The sequence below is a fragment of the Ursus arctos genome, unplaced genomic scaffold, assembly GCF_023065955.2.
Source record: "Ursus arctos isolate Adak ecotype North America unplaced genomic scaffold, UrsArc2.0 scaffold_3, whole genome shotgun sequence".
Classification (NCBI taxonomy): Eukaryota; Metazoa; Chordata; class Mammalia; order Carnivora; family Ursidae; genus Ursus; species Ursus arctos.
In genome coordinates this window covers 17,941,224-17,956,635 of record NW_026622985.1, presented here as the reverse complement: position 1 = coordinate 17,956,635, position 15,412 = coordinate 17,941,224, and the positions used below count along the sequence as shown (strand labels likewise).

The following is a 15,412-nucleotide window of genomic DNA, read 5'->3' as shown; positions in this document are numbered from 1 at the left end:
GCAACTCCTGATCCTGGCGTTGTGGGTTCGAGCCCCACACTGGGTGTAGAGGTTACTCTAAAAAATAAATAAAATCTTTTAAAAAAAAATAATAACATTCTTGCAACAATCTCTCTTTGGGGGGTTAGAAACTTAATTTCCGTATCAGACCCAGAATTGCTTGTCTTTTTGCAGATCAATTGGTGGTTTCGAAGACCACTGAGTCAGAGTCCAGGGCTGTGGACCTGTGATTCAGTGACCTGAATCAAGTAACTTCAATCCTTCACTGAACGAGAAAGGAAGAAGAATGAAGGCCTAAGAAATGTGAAGCCGTGTCCGTGAAGCCGCCAAGGGGAGCCCCACAGCAGATGAGGAGAAGACCTGGTGGCCCGGACCCCTCACGTGCCAACTCTCCCAGAACTTTCTCTACTTTACACAGAAGAGATCTCCGAAAAATTCTGCTTGAAAAGCATTCTGCTACTGCAAAGTACAGGTGAAGGACACTCAGCATTCACGGACCCGCAGCCCTCACCGGGTGGGTCTCCCCTGTGAAAAAGTCAGGTCCACATTCACGCCACAAGTAACATCCGGTTACAACCTATTTGGGGATGAAACACATCCTACCTCCTCCTCAAAAAAAAAAAAAAAAAAAAAAAATCCTTCAGTGAGATATTCTGGAAACAACAATCAGCGGGAGGCTCAGCCTGGCTGTGTGAGTGGCGGCGGCAGAAGCCCGCAAGGCGGCGGCAAAAGCCCGCGAGGCACCTGCGCTCCGTGGGCACCGAAGCCAGCGGCCGGGCACAAGAGTCCCAGGAGCCAGGAACTCCTTCCAAGCGCACTGTCCGCCTTCTCTCTTCCACGACTCAAACTTCGGCTTCGGGTTATGCCGTACCCTTCCCACGCCCTACCTAGTTAACCTGCACAGTTCACACAGCCCATCCAGAGGCACATGTACAAATTTTCAGTCCTACAGGGGATGCCGGCACCCACACTCTATGCTCCACTGAAGTGAGTAACAGTCATGGGTTACAACGTATCGGAGCTTAAAACATTCAACAACCTCATGCAGGTGTTCCCTCCTGTGCCTATCTTAGGCCCCACATTTTAAGACCCTGACTTTAGAATTACAATGTCTAAAAATATTTACATCATTTGTCCAAGAGATAGCTGAAATAAATGCACCCTGGAATTGATAAATCAATCATTAATTAGATTACTAGAAAAGCAGTGTGACTACAGAGATATTCAATGTAGAAGTGAATTCAAATATCAGGGGCAAAACATTACATAATACATTTTGCAGGATTCATCTAGTAAGGCTCAGAACTCAGCATAAAGTATCATATATGCCCAAATATATAAGACATGGTCTTTTCCCAAAAATTATCCCTCAAAAAAGAGACAGTTTCCTTACTCCAGCTCTTAGAAAGCATTTACTATGATAGACCGCTCTTTCAACTAACCTATCTTTAACATAATAAAGGAAAAAATCCTCAAGACAAGAGGAAATGAACAATCAGGATTATGGTAATGTTAGGCTTGATGGCAGGGGACAGATCACTCCCAGAGGAGCTTGGCTCAGAGGAGCTGGTCAGACAGAATGGGGGAGGAGGGATAAGCCACTCTTCACTGACTGAGAATCTTCTGGGGGAACTGGCTGAAATCACTGTAATCAATACTAATTTGGAAGGCTTAGAGACATCAACCCCATAAAATCAATTTAAGAGGAGGCAAGTATATTCAATACATTTTGGGAATTATTCCTTAAGATACGACCTCACTGATGCTGTACACAAGCCTGTTATTAAAAATAGTTTTAAAAAGCAAGTAAATCATTAAATTGTAATAACAAAAGTAGTTCCATTAAAAAAAATGAGGAAAAACAAAACAAAACAAATGTCTCATTGTTTTGCAAACAGTTAGCTGTAGCCTGGATCAAAGAACCAGTGTCAGTAACCTGTATGGATTCAAGAATGATGCATCACAGGCTCTCCTGGTACTATTTTCACAGCTTTCCATAAATTTAAATTTGTTCTAAAAAATGAAGTTTTTAAAGAGATAGGACTTGTGGTTACCAGAGGCCGGGGACAGGAGAAGTAGAGGAAGGCAGACAAACGTACCAACTTCCAGTCACAGGACAAGTGCGTGCGGGGGACGTAGGATGATGGAGCATGACGACCGTAGTTAACACCGCCCTACGGCACACGGCAAAGCTGTTACGAAAGCAGATCCGAGGAGTTCTCAGCACAAGGAGAAACCTGTTTTCCTTCTCTTTTTATTGTATCTATACGCAAGATGGATATTAGCTGAACCCGCGGTGGCAGTCATTTCACAGTAAATGTAACTAACTGGACCATCGTGCCGTACGCCTTCAACTCACACAGTGATGTATTCAATCACTTCTCAATAAAACTAGGGAAAAAATAAGTTTTAAAAAATATATGCCATGTGCTCTGGAAAACCATTAACTGATTCAAAAAGCATTTTTTAACATGTTTAAAAAGCTTTTTTTTTGTAAACAAATAAAACAAGGAAGATAGTAATGAATCTCCATAACCAATTACTCAGAAATAGCAATTTCACGAATCTTATAACTTTAACAGCTGTATTCGGTATAACCGACGAAGTTATATATATATACTTAAAGTGTATATCATGATGATCTGACATATGTATTTTTATGAAATAATTACCACAATCGGGTTAATTAACACCTCCATCACCTTACACAGTTACCATTTTTGTATGTATAGTGAATCAAAAAGCATTTGTAATAGTCATTGATGTCATAAATATGAAATGTCTGAATAAAACTGCTTCAGGAAACTTAAAAGGAAAAGAGATATTCCTAAAGTAATGTATAAATTCACTTAATTTAAATGTATGTGTAATTAACTTTGGAAATTAAATATCATAAGTAAACATTTGACTATTCCATCTATACCTCAGACTTATACATTCAAGTTGTAGAGAATCTTAATCTCACTGGGAAATTAGGAGACTTATAATCGGGTGTCTTATATTCAGGTACATAAGGTATCTTACAAAACAAACTCAACCTGAAATGTTCCTATAGAGACATAGGACACAAAATAAGGCACCCCCCACCAAAACAAAGAAAGAAAAATTTCTCTTGTTAATACCTGTCCACACAAGTTACTCTAATGCCTCCGCAAGTCTAGACTGTGCTACCCTTAACCTTGGCTGGTAACGCTCCTGGAATCAAGGCAGGCTACAAGTGCAAAAACCTGGCAACTGCAGGTAAAGACTTTTTTTTGTTTTATTGTTTGTTTTTGTTTTTTGGGTTTTTGTGGGTTTTTGTGGGTTTTTTGGAAAACAGAACACAAGATTTGGTGTCAAAAATCTGGGGGTCCTATTAAACCTTGAACACAACAGAGCAAGACAAAAATCTCTTTAATCCTTAGCCACCAACACAAATAACACTATCTGCCTTTATCAGATGATGAGACAAGACCATGACAGGTAAGTTCTTCATAAATTGTCAAGATAGATAGAAGAAAGAACATTAAGCCTTGAAATATGAAGGCCATCAATGATGAACTAAATGAACAAATCTAACGAACTTTTCTCAAATCTCGTTCTCCTTGGACTTCTCTGGCCCATTTAGTTGTCTTCTTTACTCTGACCTTTAGCTTCTTTCCTTCATTTTGCCCAGCAAGCATTCCCGCAGACTGAGGCCTCAGCCCTCCTCCAACAGGAAGGAAGCCCACCTTGCTGTCCTGAACATCCTCGCTGTCCTAACCATCCTCAATGCGTATTCTAAGTCCCAGCCTCCCAGCTGGGCACCAACTCCCTACAATGCACCTCCTTTTGGCCACGTGCTACTTCAAATCCATGTGCCTAAAATAAAATCTTTTTCCCATCTCCAAACAACTCCTCCCAACTGTCTTACTCTTTCTTCAGTGTAACATTTTCAGTCAAACTAAAGCTTTCATTTTTTTATTGCTTTTCTTCTTCACGTTCTGGCTAGTTCTAGTCCTGTTGACTCTTCTTACAAGAGCTTTCCAAAATTTGGCTTAAAAAGGTTCACTGCCTTGATTCGATTTTTCCAGCCTAGGACTCTACATAGTCTAAAACATGTGAAAGGCAGACAAAGGTACTCACTGAAATATTATAATGCCTGAAAACAGGAAACATTTGTCTAGAATAGAAAAATGTTTAAGCAAATTAAATAGATTATAATGTTACTGAGTCAATAATTGGTTATAAAAAGTTTTTAAGGATGTTGAAGATGTTCATGACAAAATGTTAAATAAGGAAAGCAGAATACAAAATCATATATGCAATGATTAAGTAAATTTAAAAAAAAAACACAAGAATGGAAAAAAAGCCTAGAAGGAATTATATCAAAATATTAACAAAATCCTATCTGTGCATATCCTGCTGGATGGTAACAATGAGCCATTTTTGTTTTCTTCTTTATATACTTCTATAGCTTCCAGATATGGTACATATTTTTAAGGTCATTTTTTTAGGGGCGCCGGTAGAGCGTGTGACTCCTGACCTCGGGATGTGAGTTCAAGTGCCACATTGGGCACAAAGCTTACTTTAAAAAAAAATAAAAATAAATCAAAAATAAAATAAAGTCACTTTTTAAAATGTGTTTCTAATTCAAGACTTGTCAGGTCTCCCTAAATTAATCTACAAATTCAATTACCTCAAACCAAACAGCAAAAGCAAACTGGGGGAGGGACTTAGAAATATGATCTTAGGGGCGCCTGGGTAGCGCAGTCGTTAAAGCGTCTGCCTTTGGCTCAGGGCGTGATCCCGGCGTTCCGGGATCGAGTCCCACATCGGGCTCCTCCGCTGGGAGCCTGCTTCTTCCTCTCTCACTCCCCTGCTGTGTTTCCTCTCTCACTGGCTGTCTCTCTGTCACATAAATAAATAAAATCTTTAAAAAAAAAAAAAAAAGAAATATGATCTTAATGAATAAATATGCAAGAATTGCCCAAAAAATTCTGAAAACAAGAGTAACAAGGTGTATATGGGAGATGGAGGAGAACTTCTGGCCCACCAAAAAACTGTAAGATGTATCTGAAACTATAGCAATTAAAACAACATGGAACTACAGCAGCCAGAGAAGTGAACACACTCAATATGTGGAAATGCAACACAGTCGGGACAGCTGGATACGTCACTGAGAAAAAAATAGGACAGCATTAACACCAGAAGCCTATTAACAGCCAGCCTTTCCTGCACCTACCACAGGTCCAAACCCTAGGGGCCAGATGTTACTCCATTCCAGTTTTTTTTTTTAATTTTCCAAAGATAATACGGTACCTATATAATGTTTTATTTAACATTCCAGCAAGGTCTGGGAACATGTTTTTTAAAAACATGCAACCTACAGCCTTCCTCATCTCAGGGAAACTCACAGTCCTCATGTCCAAAGCAAACCCCCTTCCTGTCAACTCAGGGTTTCTGCTCCAAAATCCCCCTTGCCAGTATTTTCAACCCCTCCCTTTCTATTGACTCTTTATCATCTGCTTACAGGGGGTGGGGGTAGGGGGCGGAGGGGGAGACCCACTTCTCAAGAACGACCCCTCTACCTTTTCTCCTTTATACAAAGTCAGTTTACGCAAGGAGTAATTTTTTTTTAAGATTTATCTATTTATTTGAAGGGGGGGGGAGCAGAAGAAGGAGAGAGAGTCTCAGCAAACTCTGAACTGAGCTAGGAGCCTGAGGCGGGCTCAATCTCAAGACCCTTAGATCACAACCTGAGCCAAAACCAAGTCCGGCGCTTGACTTAACTGCACCACCCAGATGTCCCAAGGAGTAATCTTAAAAAAAAAAAAAAAAAAAAAAGACTCTGACATCTTGTCATCTCATTCACTCATGCAAATCCACTGGTCTAAAAGTACTGGTCTCTAATGTCTCCCTAACTGCCAAAATCAAAGGCCAAGATTGTGGCTCATCTCGAACTTTTTTGCAGACTGTGACTCTGGTCTCCGCGAATCACCTTTCTCCTGGTTCTCCTCTCTGGCTCCTCCTTTACCAACCCTACCTGTGGCTTTCTTCTGTTCACACTCAGCACCTTCAACCAGTGGCCACCAACAGCTACTCCTAACAACTCCCAATTCACATCTCCTAACCACAGCTCTTCCCAGTGCTCTAGCTGCCAACACGGACTAGTATCCCTAACCTCTAAGAGCCTAACCAGAGCCATCATCAGCTTTTCCCAAACTGGTTCTGCATTCCCTATCTTGAGGAATGACAACACCATCCATAAATTTTGCTAATTCAGAAACTTGGGATTCATCCTAGACCCCTCCCACCCACCTCCCACATTAAATTGGACACTAAATTCAAAGAATTCTATTGCTTCCTTAATGCCCATCGGTCTCCTGAAGCCTCCTCCAATAGCTTCCTAATAGATCTCCTGGCCTCTAAGGCATTCTCCACACAGAAGCTAGAGTAATCTTTCTAAAAATGTCAACCTGTGCCTCTTCACAGCTCCCCAGTCCCTTGTCAACCTCCTCAGACAGATGAGCTCCACTCATTGGTCACCACACCCTGCACCCCAGCCTCTCCTACCTGCTTGACATTCCAGAAATCCAAGCAGGCCAGCTACACCTCCACATGTTTATCCCAGCCGCAATGCTGCTTCTGCCTGAAAGGCCCTCACCCTGCCCCCTCTTCCCTACTTGGCAAACTATTATTGGCTCTTTAAGAATCAGTTTAACCTAACTCTGAATCTACTAAAAGTACACTACTCAATTGTACACTTCCAGCAGATGAATTTTATGGTATGTAAATTATATCTCAATAAAAGTGTCATCATTTCCTACAAGAAAAAAAGACTTACACCCAATATTTTTTTAAAAGGGCAAAAGACAAAACAAGCACTTCACAAAATAGGAAATTCAAATGATCGATAAACATAGGAAGAGTTGTTCAACACCATCACTCGGAAAAATGCAAAACAGTACCAAAGTGAGGTGTCAATATAAACCCAGAATAGCCAAAATTAAAAAGAAAGACTCTATCAAGTGTGGCAAAGATGTAAAGCAACCAAAACTATCATACACTGCTGGTTTGAGAGTAAAGCAGTGCAATCAAAACTATTTCATAATAAAGCTGGGGGGGAGATACCTTTGCCCTACTACTAACACTAAGCATATACCTATTCTGTAAGCTGGCAATCCCACTGCTAGGGCTCATCTCCAAGAGAAGTAAATGCAAACGTCCACAAAAGGCATGTTCAAGAAGGTCTACGGCTGCCTGGCTCAGGCAGTTGACCGTCCACCTCTTGGTTTCAGGTCAGGTCAGGATCTCAGGGTCGGGGGATCGAGCCCCCACCACCACCCCTCCTCATGAGGCTCCACACTCAGCAGGGAATCTGCTTAAAGATTTTCCCTCTCTCCCTCTGCTCCCCCAGCTCACTCTCTCTCTCTCCCAACTAAATAAATAAATCTTAAAAAATACTACTATCAGTTACAAACTGTATGGTAGTAAGCACTTCTTTAAAAACGAACGTTTACTCATAATGCTTTATTCATTATGCAGAACTATTCAGAATGCTTTATACATAATGACCAAAAACTGAAGAAGAAATACTCATCAACAGAATAGATAAGTAAATTGTGGTATATTCACTCAATGGACTAGTACAGAGCGGTTAACAGTGAAGCGCTGGTACGTGCAACAACATGGACAAGCCTCACAGAAGCCGGACACAAGAGTGCATCCATATGAAGTTCAAGAACAGGTGGGTAATCAATAATGACAGGAGCACAATGGTTACCTCTGGGTGGCAGGGTATAGACTGGGCAGAGGCTTGAGGAACCAGCCTTATGAGTCAATATTGAAAGGGTCTGTACCTTGATCTGGGTGGTGGTTATAAGGGTAAGAATACATGTAAAAATCATCAAACTGTACACTTAGAATTAGTGCACTTTACTATACACACACACACACATATATATATATACACGCTATAACTCAACTTTTTAAAAAACTAACAAAAAATGCACAAGCAGACTATAATTAACAGTACTATATCATATACCTGGAAGTTGTTAAGAGAGTAGAGCTTAACTGTTATCACCAGGAAGGGGAAAAAAAAAAGGTAATTATGTAAGAGGATGGAGGTGTTAACTAACCTTACTGTGGCAATCATTTCACAATTTCACATGCACTAAATCATCATGTTGTACACCTTAAATTTGCATGTTATATGGCAATCATATCTCAATAAAGCTGGAGAAAAAAATATGCACAAGTAAAAGGATAATATACCAAAATAACTGGTGGACCTACAACTGATGTTTATTTCTTTAAATTGTTAGGTACTGTCTGAATTTTCCACCAAGACCATATTATTTCTAATCATAAAAAAAAAAAAAAAGCTATTTCCTTAGAGTAACAGTAGTGCTAAAATTAAACAAGGTCTCTTCCTAAAGCCTTCCCTTACCAATCAAAGCGCCATTGCACCTAAATCACAGTGCTGAGCACACTGTCCCACAATGATCTACTCACCGTGAGACAGAGACCTCTCTCCTCCTTGCCAGTTAGAACTGGGCTTTATTTACGTTCATCTTCCTAGCATACAACACTGCCTACCACTAGGAATCTGCTTCATATGTGTTTGTTATACTGTTTTATGGTAAGCAAAAATATTTGCTGAGTAAACAATGTGTAACAAACCAAGAAGTAAAAAATAAGTGATTACCTTCCAAGGGAGGTATTCCAAGGTCATGGGTTTGTGAACCTGAGATTATAATACAGGAAAGGGTTGAGGATTACCCAATAAAGATATCAGCTTCCACGACAGCATTCCTAAATTGTCTCGCCTGTGATTTACTGACCCAATGCCACCAATCCCATGCCTGTCATTTTCTGTAGCAGTCAGAACCTAGACCACAGAGCAGAGAGAAGCAATAACCCACGGGATCCACCCACCAACAGAAAGTTAAAAGCCCAAAGGATCCAGCACAAAACCCCATCACCAACAGCATACACACAGATCACAGACACTGTACAGAGGAAACAAGAGACACACAGAGAGAAAGACACACATCAAGAAACCAAGTTGCTACCTTGCTAGAAAGTCAAAGTATAAACGTAAGTCCTCCAGCAATCATTCTCTTGGGTATTTACCCTACAGAAATGGAAACGTGTTCACATAAAAACCTGTACACAAATGTTCAGCAGCTTTATCTGTAAGAATCAAAAACTAGAAACTATCCAAACGTCCTTCAACAGGTCAATGGACAAACTGGTACGTTCACACCATGAGAAACTATGAAGCAGCAAAAATGAATGAGCTGCTGATACACCCACCAGCATGGATGATCTCAAGGGCACTGCGCCAGGTGAAAAAAGAGACTCTCCAACAGTTACATACTGTATAACTCTGCTTCTGTAACAGTCTCAACGTGGCGAAATCAGTGATGGAGAACAGATCAGTGTTTGCCAGGGGTCAGGGCTGAAGGCAGGGTCTGACTCTGAAAGGGTAACAAGAGAAAGTTTCTCTGTGGTGATGAAGCAGTTCTGCATCCTAACTCTGGTCATGACTACGCTACTCTACACGAGTGATCCGTCTGAGGGAATGACACACAGAAAGTGTAAGTAAAAGCCAGTGAAATCTTATTTCAGTTAATAGCATTGTGGTGGCAATGTCAGTTCCTGGTTTTGACAAAGTTCTATGGTTATGTGAGACATCACCACTGGAGGAAGCTAGATAAAGGGTACACAGGGAACTCAGTACCCATTTTTGCAAGTTCTTGTGAGTCACAGGATTTCAAAATGAAGTTTTAATTACAAAAAAAAAAAAAGAGTTGGGGGCACCTGGGGCGCACAGTCGGTTGGGGGTCCAACTCTTGGTTTTGGCTCAGGTTGTGATTTCAGATTCAGATCAAGCCCTGCAGGGGGCTTCATGCTCAGCACAGAGTCTGCTTGAGATTCTCTCCCTCTCCCTCTCCCCCTCTCTCTGCTTACAAGCTCTATTATAAATATTTTAAAAAATAATTTTATTATAATAATTTATAGTCAAAAAGTGGAAGGAACCTGAATGTCCATCAATGGATGAATGGATAAATAAAACATGGCGTATCAATACATTGCAACATTATTTGGCACTGTAGAAGTACAAAGTACTAATACATGCCTCAACATGTATTAGGCTTGAAAGCATTATGCTAAATGAAAGAAATCAGACACAGGGCTGACATATTGTATAATACGATTTATATGAAATACTCTGAATAGTTAAGTTCGTAGAGACAGAAAATAAATTAGGAGCAAGGAAAAATGAGGCATGCCTGCTAAATAAGTATGGGGTTTATTCTGGGGGGGGGAGGATGCAAATGTTCTGGAATAATCATTGTGATGGTTCCACAACGTTGTGAATATACTAAAAACTAGCAAATTATACACTTTAAAAGATAATCTTACAGTACGTGCATTACGCCTTAACGAAAAAGTTACACACATTAAAAAAATAAAGATCCCTAAAAAATTTTATACATACATTCATTCATGCCCCAAAGCAACTGTCCCCAGCCATATGATTTAGCTAATTTTTTTTTAATATTTTATTTATTTGACAGAGAAGGACAGCAAGAGAGGGAACACAAGCAAGGGGAGTGTGAGAGGGAGAAGCAGGCTTCCCGCCGAGCAGAGAGCCCGATGTGGGCTCGGTCCCAACCTGAACCGAAGGCATAGATGCTTAAGGGCTAAGCCACCCAGGTGCACCTGATTTAGCTAATTCTGGAGATTTCATGATTGAATTGACACTGTAGTCCTTCCCTGCTGCCTGTTACTCACAAAGCAGCTCAATTAATAATTAGCAAACTAAACTCACCGGAACAATCTGACAAGACTGAAATTTTGACTCAGCTAAGTAGAGAAATCTTAATGCTATTCCTGACAACTACAAATTCCAGCGTTCTTAAAAAGTAACCTACAGGACCTGGCTCAATTCACAAAAGCTCACTGAATGAAAATGAATGAAGAGCCAGCTTGCGTACACAAGTAGATAATGACAAAAGTAGATCACATTACATCAAGCCAGGCCCATGCTGTCACATAATTTAGGTTTGCCAGTCATTACATCTATACAGTTTAAAATTAAACCAATTACTCCTTTTCTTCCTCTGGAGAATTAATCAAAAAGCAAAAACAATGGGCATCAGGAGACCTGAATTCTGGTCCAAACGCAGCTAACTGTGTGATTATCACCTCTGTCAGGGCTGACTATAAAAATGAGGACTTCTCCTCAAACCAGCCATCTCCTGAAGTCCCTTCCACCACTTCTCTCTGGCACCACGGCTTGCACCCTGAACCAAGTTACCAGGGTCTCCCTCACAGACAGAAGGCCAGCTCCCAGCTTCTACTTCTCCCCTCCTCCTGACATTCCATTCTCCACAGGAACCGTCATTCCCGTCATGCCCATTGGTAAGCGTCTGGATGGCTTACAGGGCAGGGCCCTACCCAACTCCCATCCTCCCCTGGCACCATCTTCTCCCAAAGCACTCCAGTCACCCTGACCTTTGGGGTCCTCCAACATTCCTAGCCCTTTCCTCCCCAAGTCCTCTGCCACACTCCCATCTCCTCCTCCTCCTTTTAGTTTCTGTTCAGATGTCACCTCCGCAGAGAGCTGAGTGTGGACTCTAGTTCCAGGCTGCCTATATTCAACTTTGCAGCCGGGCATGCTGCTTGCCCATCTGTAAACTGGTGATTAACCACAGTGCCTACCTTAGTGTTGTCACAAGGGATAAAAGGCAGTAAAGCTATCAGCACGATGCCTGGCCCAGTGTTCAAATGTCACCTATCACTATTGCTTAAGGCACCCTATCCAAATGTTGTCCCCACCTCATAGCACTACCTGAAATTGCCATCCTGATTTGTTGTCTTCTTTGGGGTTCTTCCCTAAAACCCACAGAATGTAACATTCATGAGGAGCTTTGTCTTGTTCAAAGCTCTATCATCATCTCCCAGGAAAGCCATGCAGATACTTGTTGAATACATGAATAAATCATAACCAGCGCTCCTTTAAAATAATGTTTTAATTCAAAGAATTAAGCAAAAAATGGCACTGCTTTTATGTTATGTAATTAGGCTGGTCTCCTCTTCTTAATTACCTTGCAGACCAACCAATTTACTTAGCCACTGCCTGAGGGCTTTTCCCTCAAATCTTATCACATAAATACAGCAGACAATGGAAGAATCTTGAAGGTTAATCTGTGAAAGTAAAAACTGGATATTGTGGATATACGCTAATTCTTTAAAACATACCACTTAAATCCAAACTGCAGCACACCAAAAAAGGCTGTTGGCCATTAGGAAAGTCATACCCCGAAATATGAAACACGTGTTGACTTAGTTAACTAAAAGTGCTTTTCTACACGTATGTCTACATTTCACATACACACGTACATATTATACATACGTATGTGCGCGCGCGCACACACACACAAACCATTCCCAAAACTGAGGACATGTTTTTCAATTCCTTTTTACATTTCTAAACATAATGTACTATGTGAAAATAAATGCTTTGAACTTAAAGTTGTTTTTAAAACCCAATACTGAAGATCCTAAACGTTACAGTTCTCCTTACTCGTGGGCTTAATCTCCCAATGTTCAAAGGAAATCCCAAATTTAAGGCCCTGACTTGAAAGCCAGCATTAATTTTGTAAAGGACCTCAAAGTGCCATATCCATTCCGTTTTAACGTCTTAAGAATCCAGTATCAGATTTTTACCCACCAGTTCCTCAAGTCCTTAATAAGCATTTTTCCGTCACTGTAATATTTATATCGAGATGCACATTTTGAGAGACCCCGAAAATACTTTCAAGTTATAGTCCATCTTAGTGAACAAAAATCCTGTCAAGATACACCAGCACGTTAGTAACGCCTCAGGCAGTTTTTCACAGAGCATGAAATTCACCAGGCAGAGACCCAGGCGGACAGGAAGGGGAAAAGCCTGGGAATGCTGCAGGGTAGTCCCCCGAAGGAAACAAAATAAGAAATGCTTCGTGATTTTGAAGATGATCATGGACTGCCGTTCCCTGTAAGACCAAAAATACCACAGAGTGTCTCTTGCTCAAAAGGAAGAGTGAAGCCACAAATCTAGGAGTAAAGACGTTGAACGCTAGTTGGTTTTTTAAGATTAAGAGAGAAGGAGCGACGCGGCGGCGCTCTGCGGTCTCGGAGCAGCTCTCCAGGAAAGGCTTCTCGGGCGCCGGCCGCTCCCACTCCGGTCCGCGGCCAGGCTGGAGGTGGCCGGCGGCTGGCACGTTTTAAATATCACCACCCTATTCATCAACTCCCCGGCACAATGAGGGCTGGGGAGCCGCGCCGGGGACCGCCCGCGCACACGCCCACCGGTCCCGCGCAGCCCCGCGACCCGGGCGCAGCCGCCGCGCAGCAAAGTGACGCTCGGCCCGAGCAGAAAGTTTCGAATAAAAACCCGAGCCCCGAAACGCACAGGTCTCGGCGCTGAACTCGCGCCAGGAACACGCCCGAGGCAAACCACTTGACAACCAGCTCGGGTTTTCAGCAGAAAAGGCCGAGAGGCGGGGGCCGGGGAGGAAGAGAAGGCCACACACACACACACACACTCACTTTCTGGCACACTCGGCTCCTCTTCCTCTTGGGCCCCAGTGCCCAGGTGCGAGCCACACAGCAGCCTCACACCCGCACGCGGCGGGGCCGGGGCGGCGGACGCCAGTGCCCCTCCCGGGAAAGGCCCGCGACCCCCGGGCCAGCGCGGCGCGCAGGGAGGGTGCGCACGCCCGGCGTCTCTGCGCCCGGCCGCCCCCCACCACCACCACGGTCGTGGCCGCCCCGGGCCCGGGGGTCCGGGGATGCTCTGCGGGCCGGTCGCGGGCTCGCACGCGCCCCTCCCCCGCCCGCCCCTCCCCCCGGGCCGCCCGCCGGGGCGCGCAGGAGGCGAGCACCGGCGTCCCGGGGGATCAGACCGCCGGCCCCGGGGATCCGGGCAACTTTCCCCTGCGTGGTCGCGGGCTGCCCTCGACCTGGCGGGGGCATGGACCCCGGGGCTAGCGCGGCGTGGACTCACTTTTTCGGATGTTTCTCTCTTTTCGGCCTCCGCTTTCGGGCCTGAATGGCCAGCACTAGGGAAAGAGAAGACACACATTAACGGTCGGGCCGGCCGGCCTGCGGGGCCTCGTGGCGGGGAGGAGGGGACGCCGCGGGCCACTCACCTTTCCGGGAGCTCATCCCGACGCGGCGGAAGGGGGGCGGGGGGCTTCGCGGCGGCGGCGGCAGCGGCGACGCGGGAGCCGAGCCGAGCCGAGCTGGGCTGCAGCCTCCACTCGCTCCGCCAGCCGGGAGGAGGCGGGAACCGCGCCTGCGCCGCCGCCGCAGCCGCCGCTCCCGCGGGGGGCCCAGCGAGACCCGCCCCCGGCCGGCCCCGCCCCCGCCCCGCCCCCACCCGCCCGGTGGGGTCCGGACCCCCGCGCCGAGCCCTCCCGCGTGCCCCGCACCCACCCACCTGCCCCACCTGTGCAGAAGTGCCTCCCCGCGTCCACCGCCACTGCCGCCCACGGCGTCCTCCGCCCAGCCGGCGGCTGGGGCCTCAGCCTCTTGCGCCCCCATGGCCGGCCCAGGCCTCCCGCCTCTCTCGGGCACCCGGCCCGCGCGACCCTCCCTCTCCAGTCACAGCCTCTCCCCTACGCACCCCGGCCGATCGCGCCACCCGCCTCTCCATGTGCCCTTCCTTGGCCCGCGCCTCCGCGGGTCTCACACCACCTCTCTTCACGCGGCCTCTTCTCCCCCTTTGCTCCTCTACATCCTTGCATCCCCATGAGCGCCGCTTCCTCCTCTCCGGCGGGTGTGGAAAGGGCACAGGACCAAGAGCGGGGAAACCTGGGTCCTTCACCAGCTGTGTGACCTTGGAGAAGTCCTCTCATCTCTCCCCTTTACCTACCCCACAGGATTGTTTGAGTTCAATAAGGGAAAAGATGCAAATGGTATGGAAAGTACGATGAAGTTTTCGCACCTGAATCAAAGCCCAGCTCAGTAAACACCAAGTGCATAACAATTTAACACAACAATCCCACCAAGTAGTCATTGTCTACACCTTACAATGAGGAAACTGAGTCCTAAAGAAGTTGACAGTTTGCCCCACGATAATTCAAATTTAGGCCTAGCTGACGTCAAACCCTTTCCACCTACCATGCTACCTAATAAAGACGGGACTCAAGCTGAAAATGGGACAAAATGATACCTGCAGTGTTCCTTTGATTGTTTAAATAATTATGTTTTGGAAAGATATCCACCTTGACCATTTACTCTCATTGGTCGTACAACTGTATTCTTAACTCATCAGAGCAGTCTTATTCTGAAGATGCTAAACCCAAAGATCTGCAAGTGCTGTTTAGACTTGATGAACTTCTTACTTTCTCAACATTTTTTTTTTAATTTTTATTTTAATCACCTGGTT

At 44.5% G+C, this 15,412-nt stretch overlaps 1 protein-coding gene across 8 annotated transcripts in view; it reads right to left on the bottom strand.

The window, feature by feature from the left end:
• SRPK2 (SRSF protein kinase 2) overlaps window positions 1-14,789 on the bottom strand; it is a 225,120-nt gene extending 210,331 nt beyond the window's left edge. For 4 of the 8 annotated variants that reach the window (XM_057304080.1, XM_057304081.1, XM_057304082.1 and 1 more), the window contains exons 1-2: window positions 14,648-14,789; window positions 14,027-14,081 (exon numbers count right to left, since the gene is read on the bottom strand). In XM_057304080.1, the coding sequence (XP_057160063.1) occupies window positions 14,027-14,081; window positions 14,648-14,774 (182 nt within the window). In that variant the 5' untranslated portion in view covers window positions 14,775-14,789. Of the gene's footprint in view, window positions 1-14,026; window positions 14,082-14,171; window positions 14,304-14,647 lie in introns of those variants that run through there. The other 4 variants (XM_026503903.4, XM_026503923.4, XM_057304084.1 and 1 more) reach the window with 2 other exon arrangements.
• Between the last annotated feature and the right edge of the window lie 623 nt (window positions 14,790-15,412).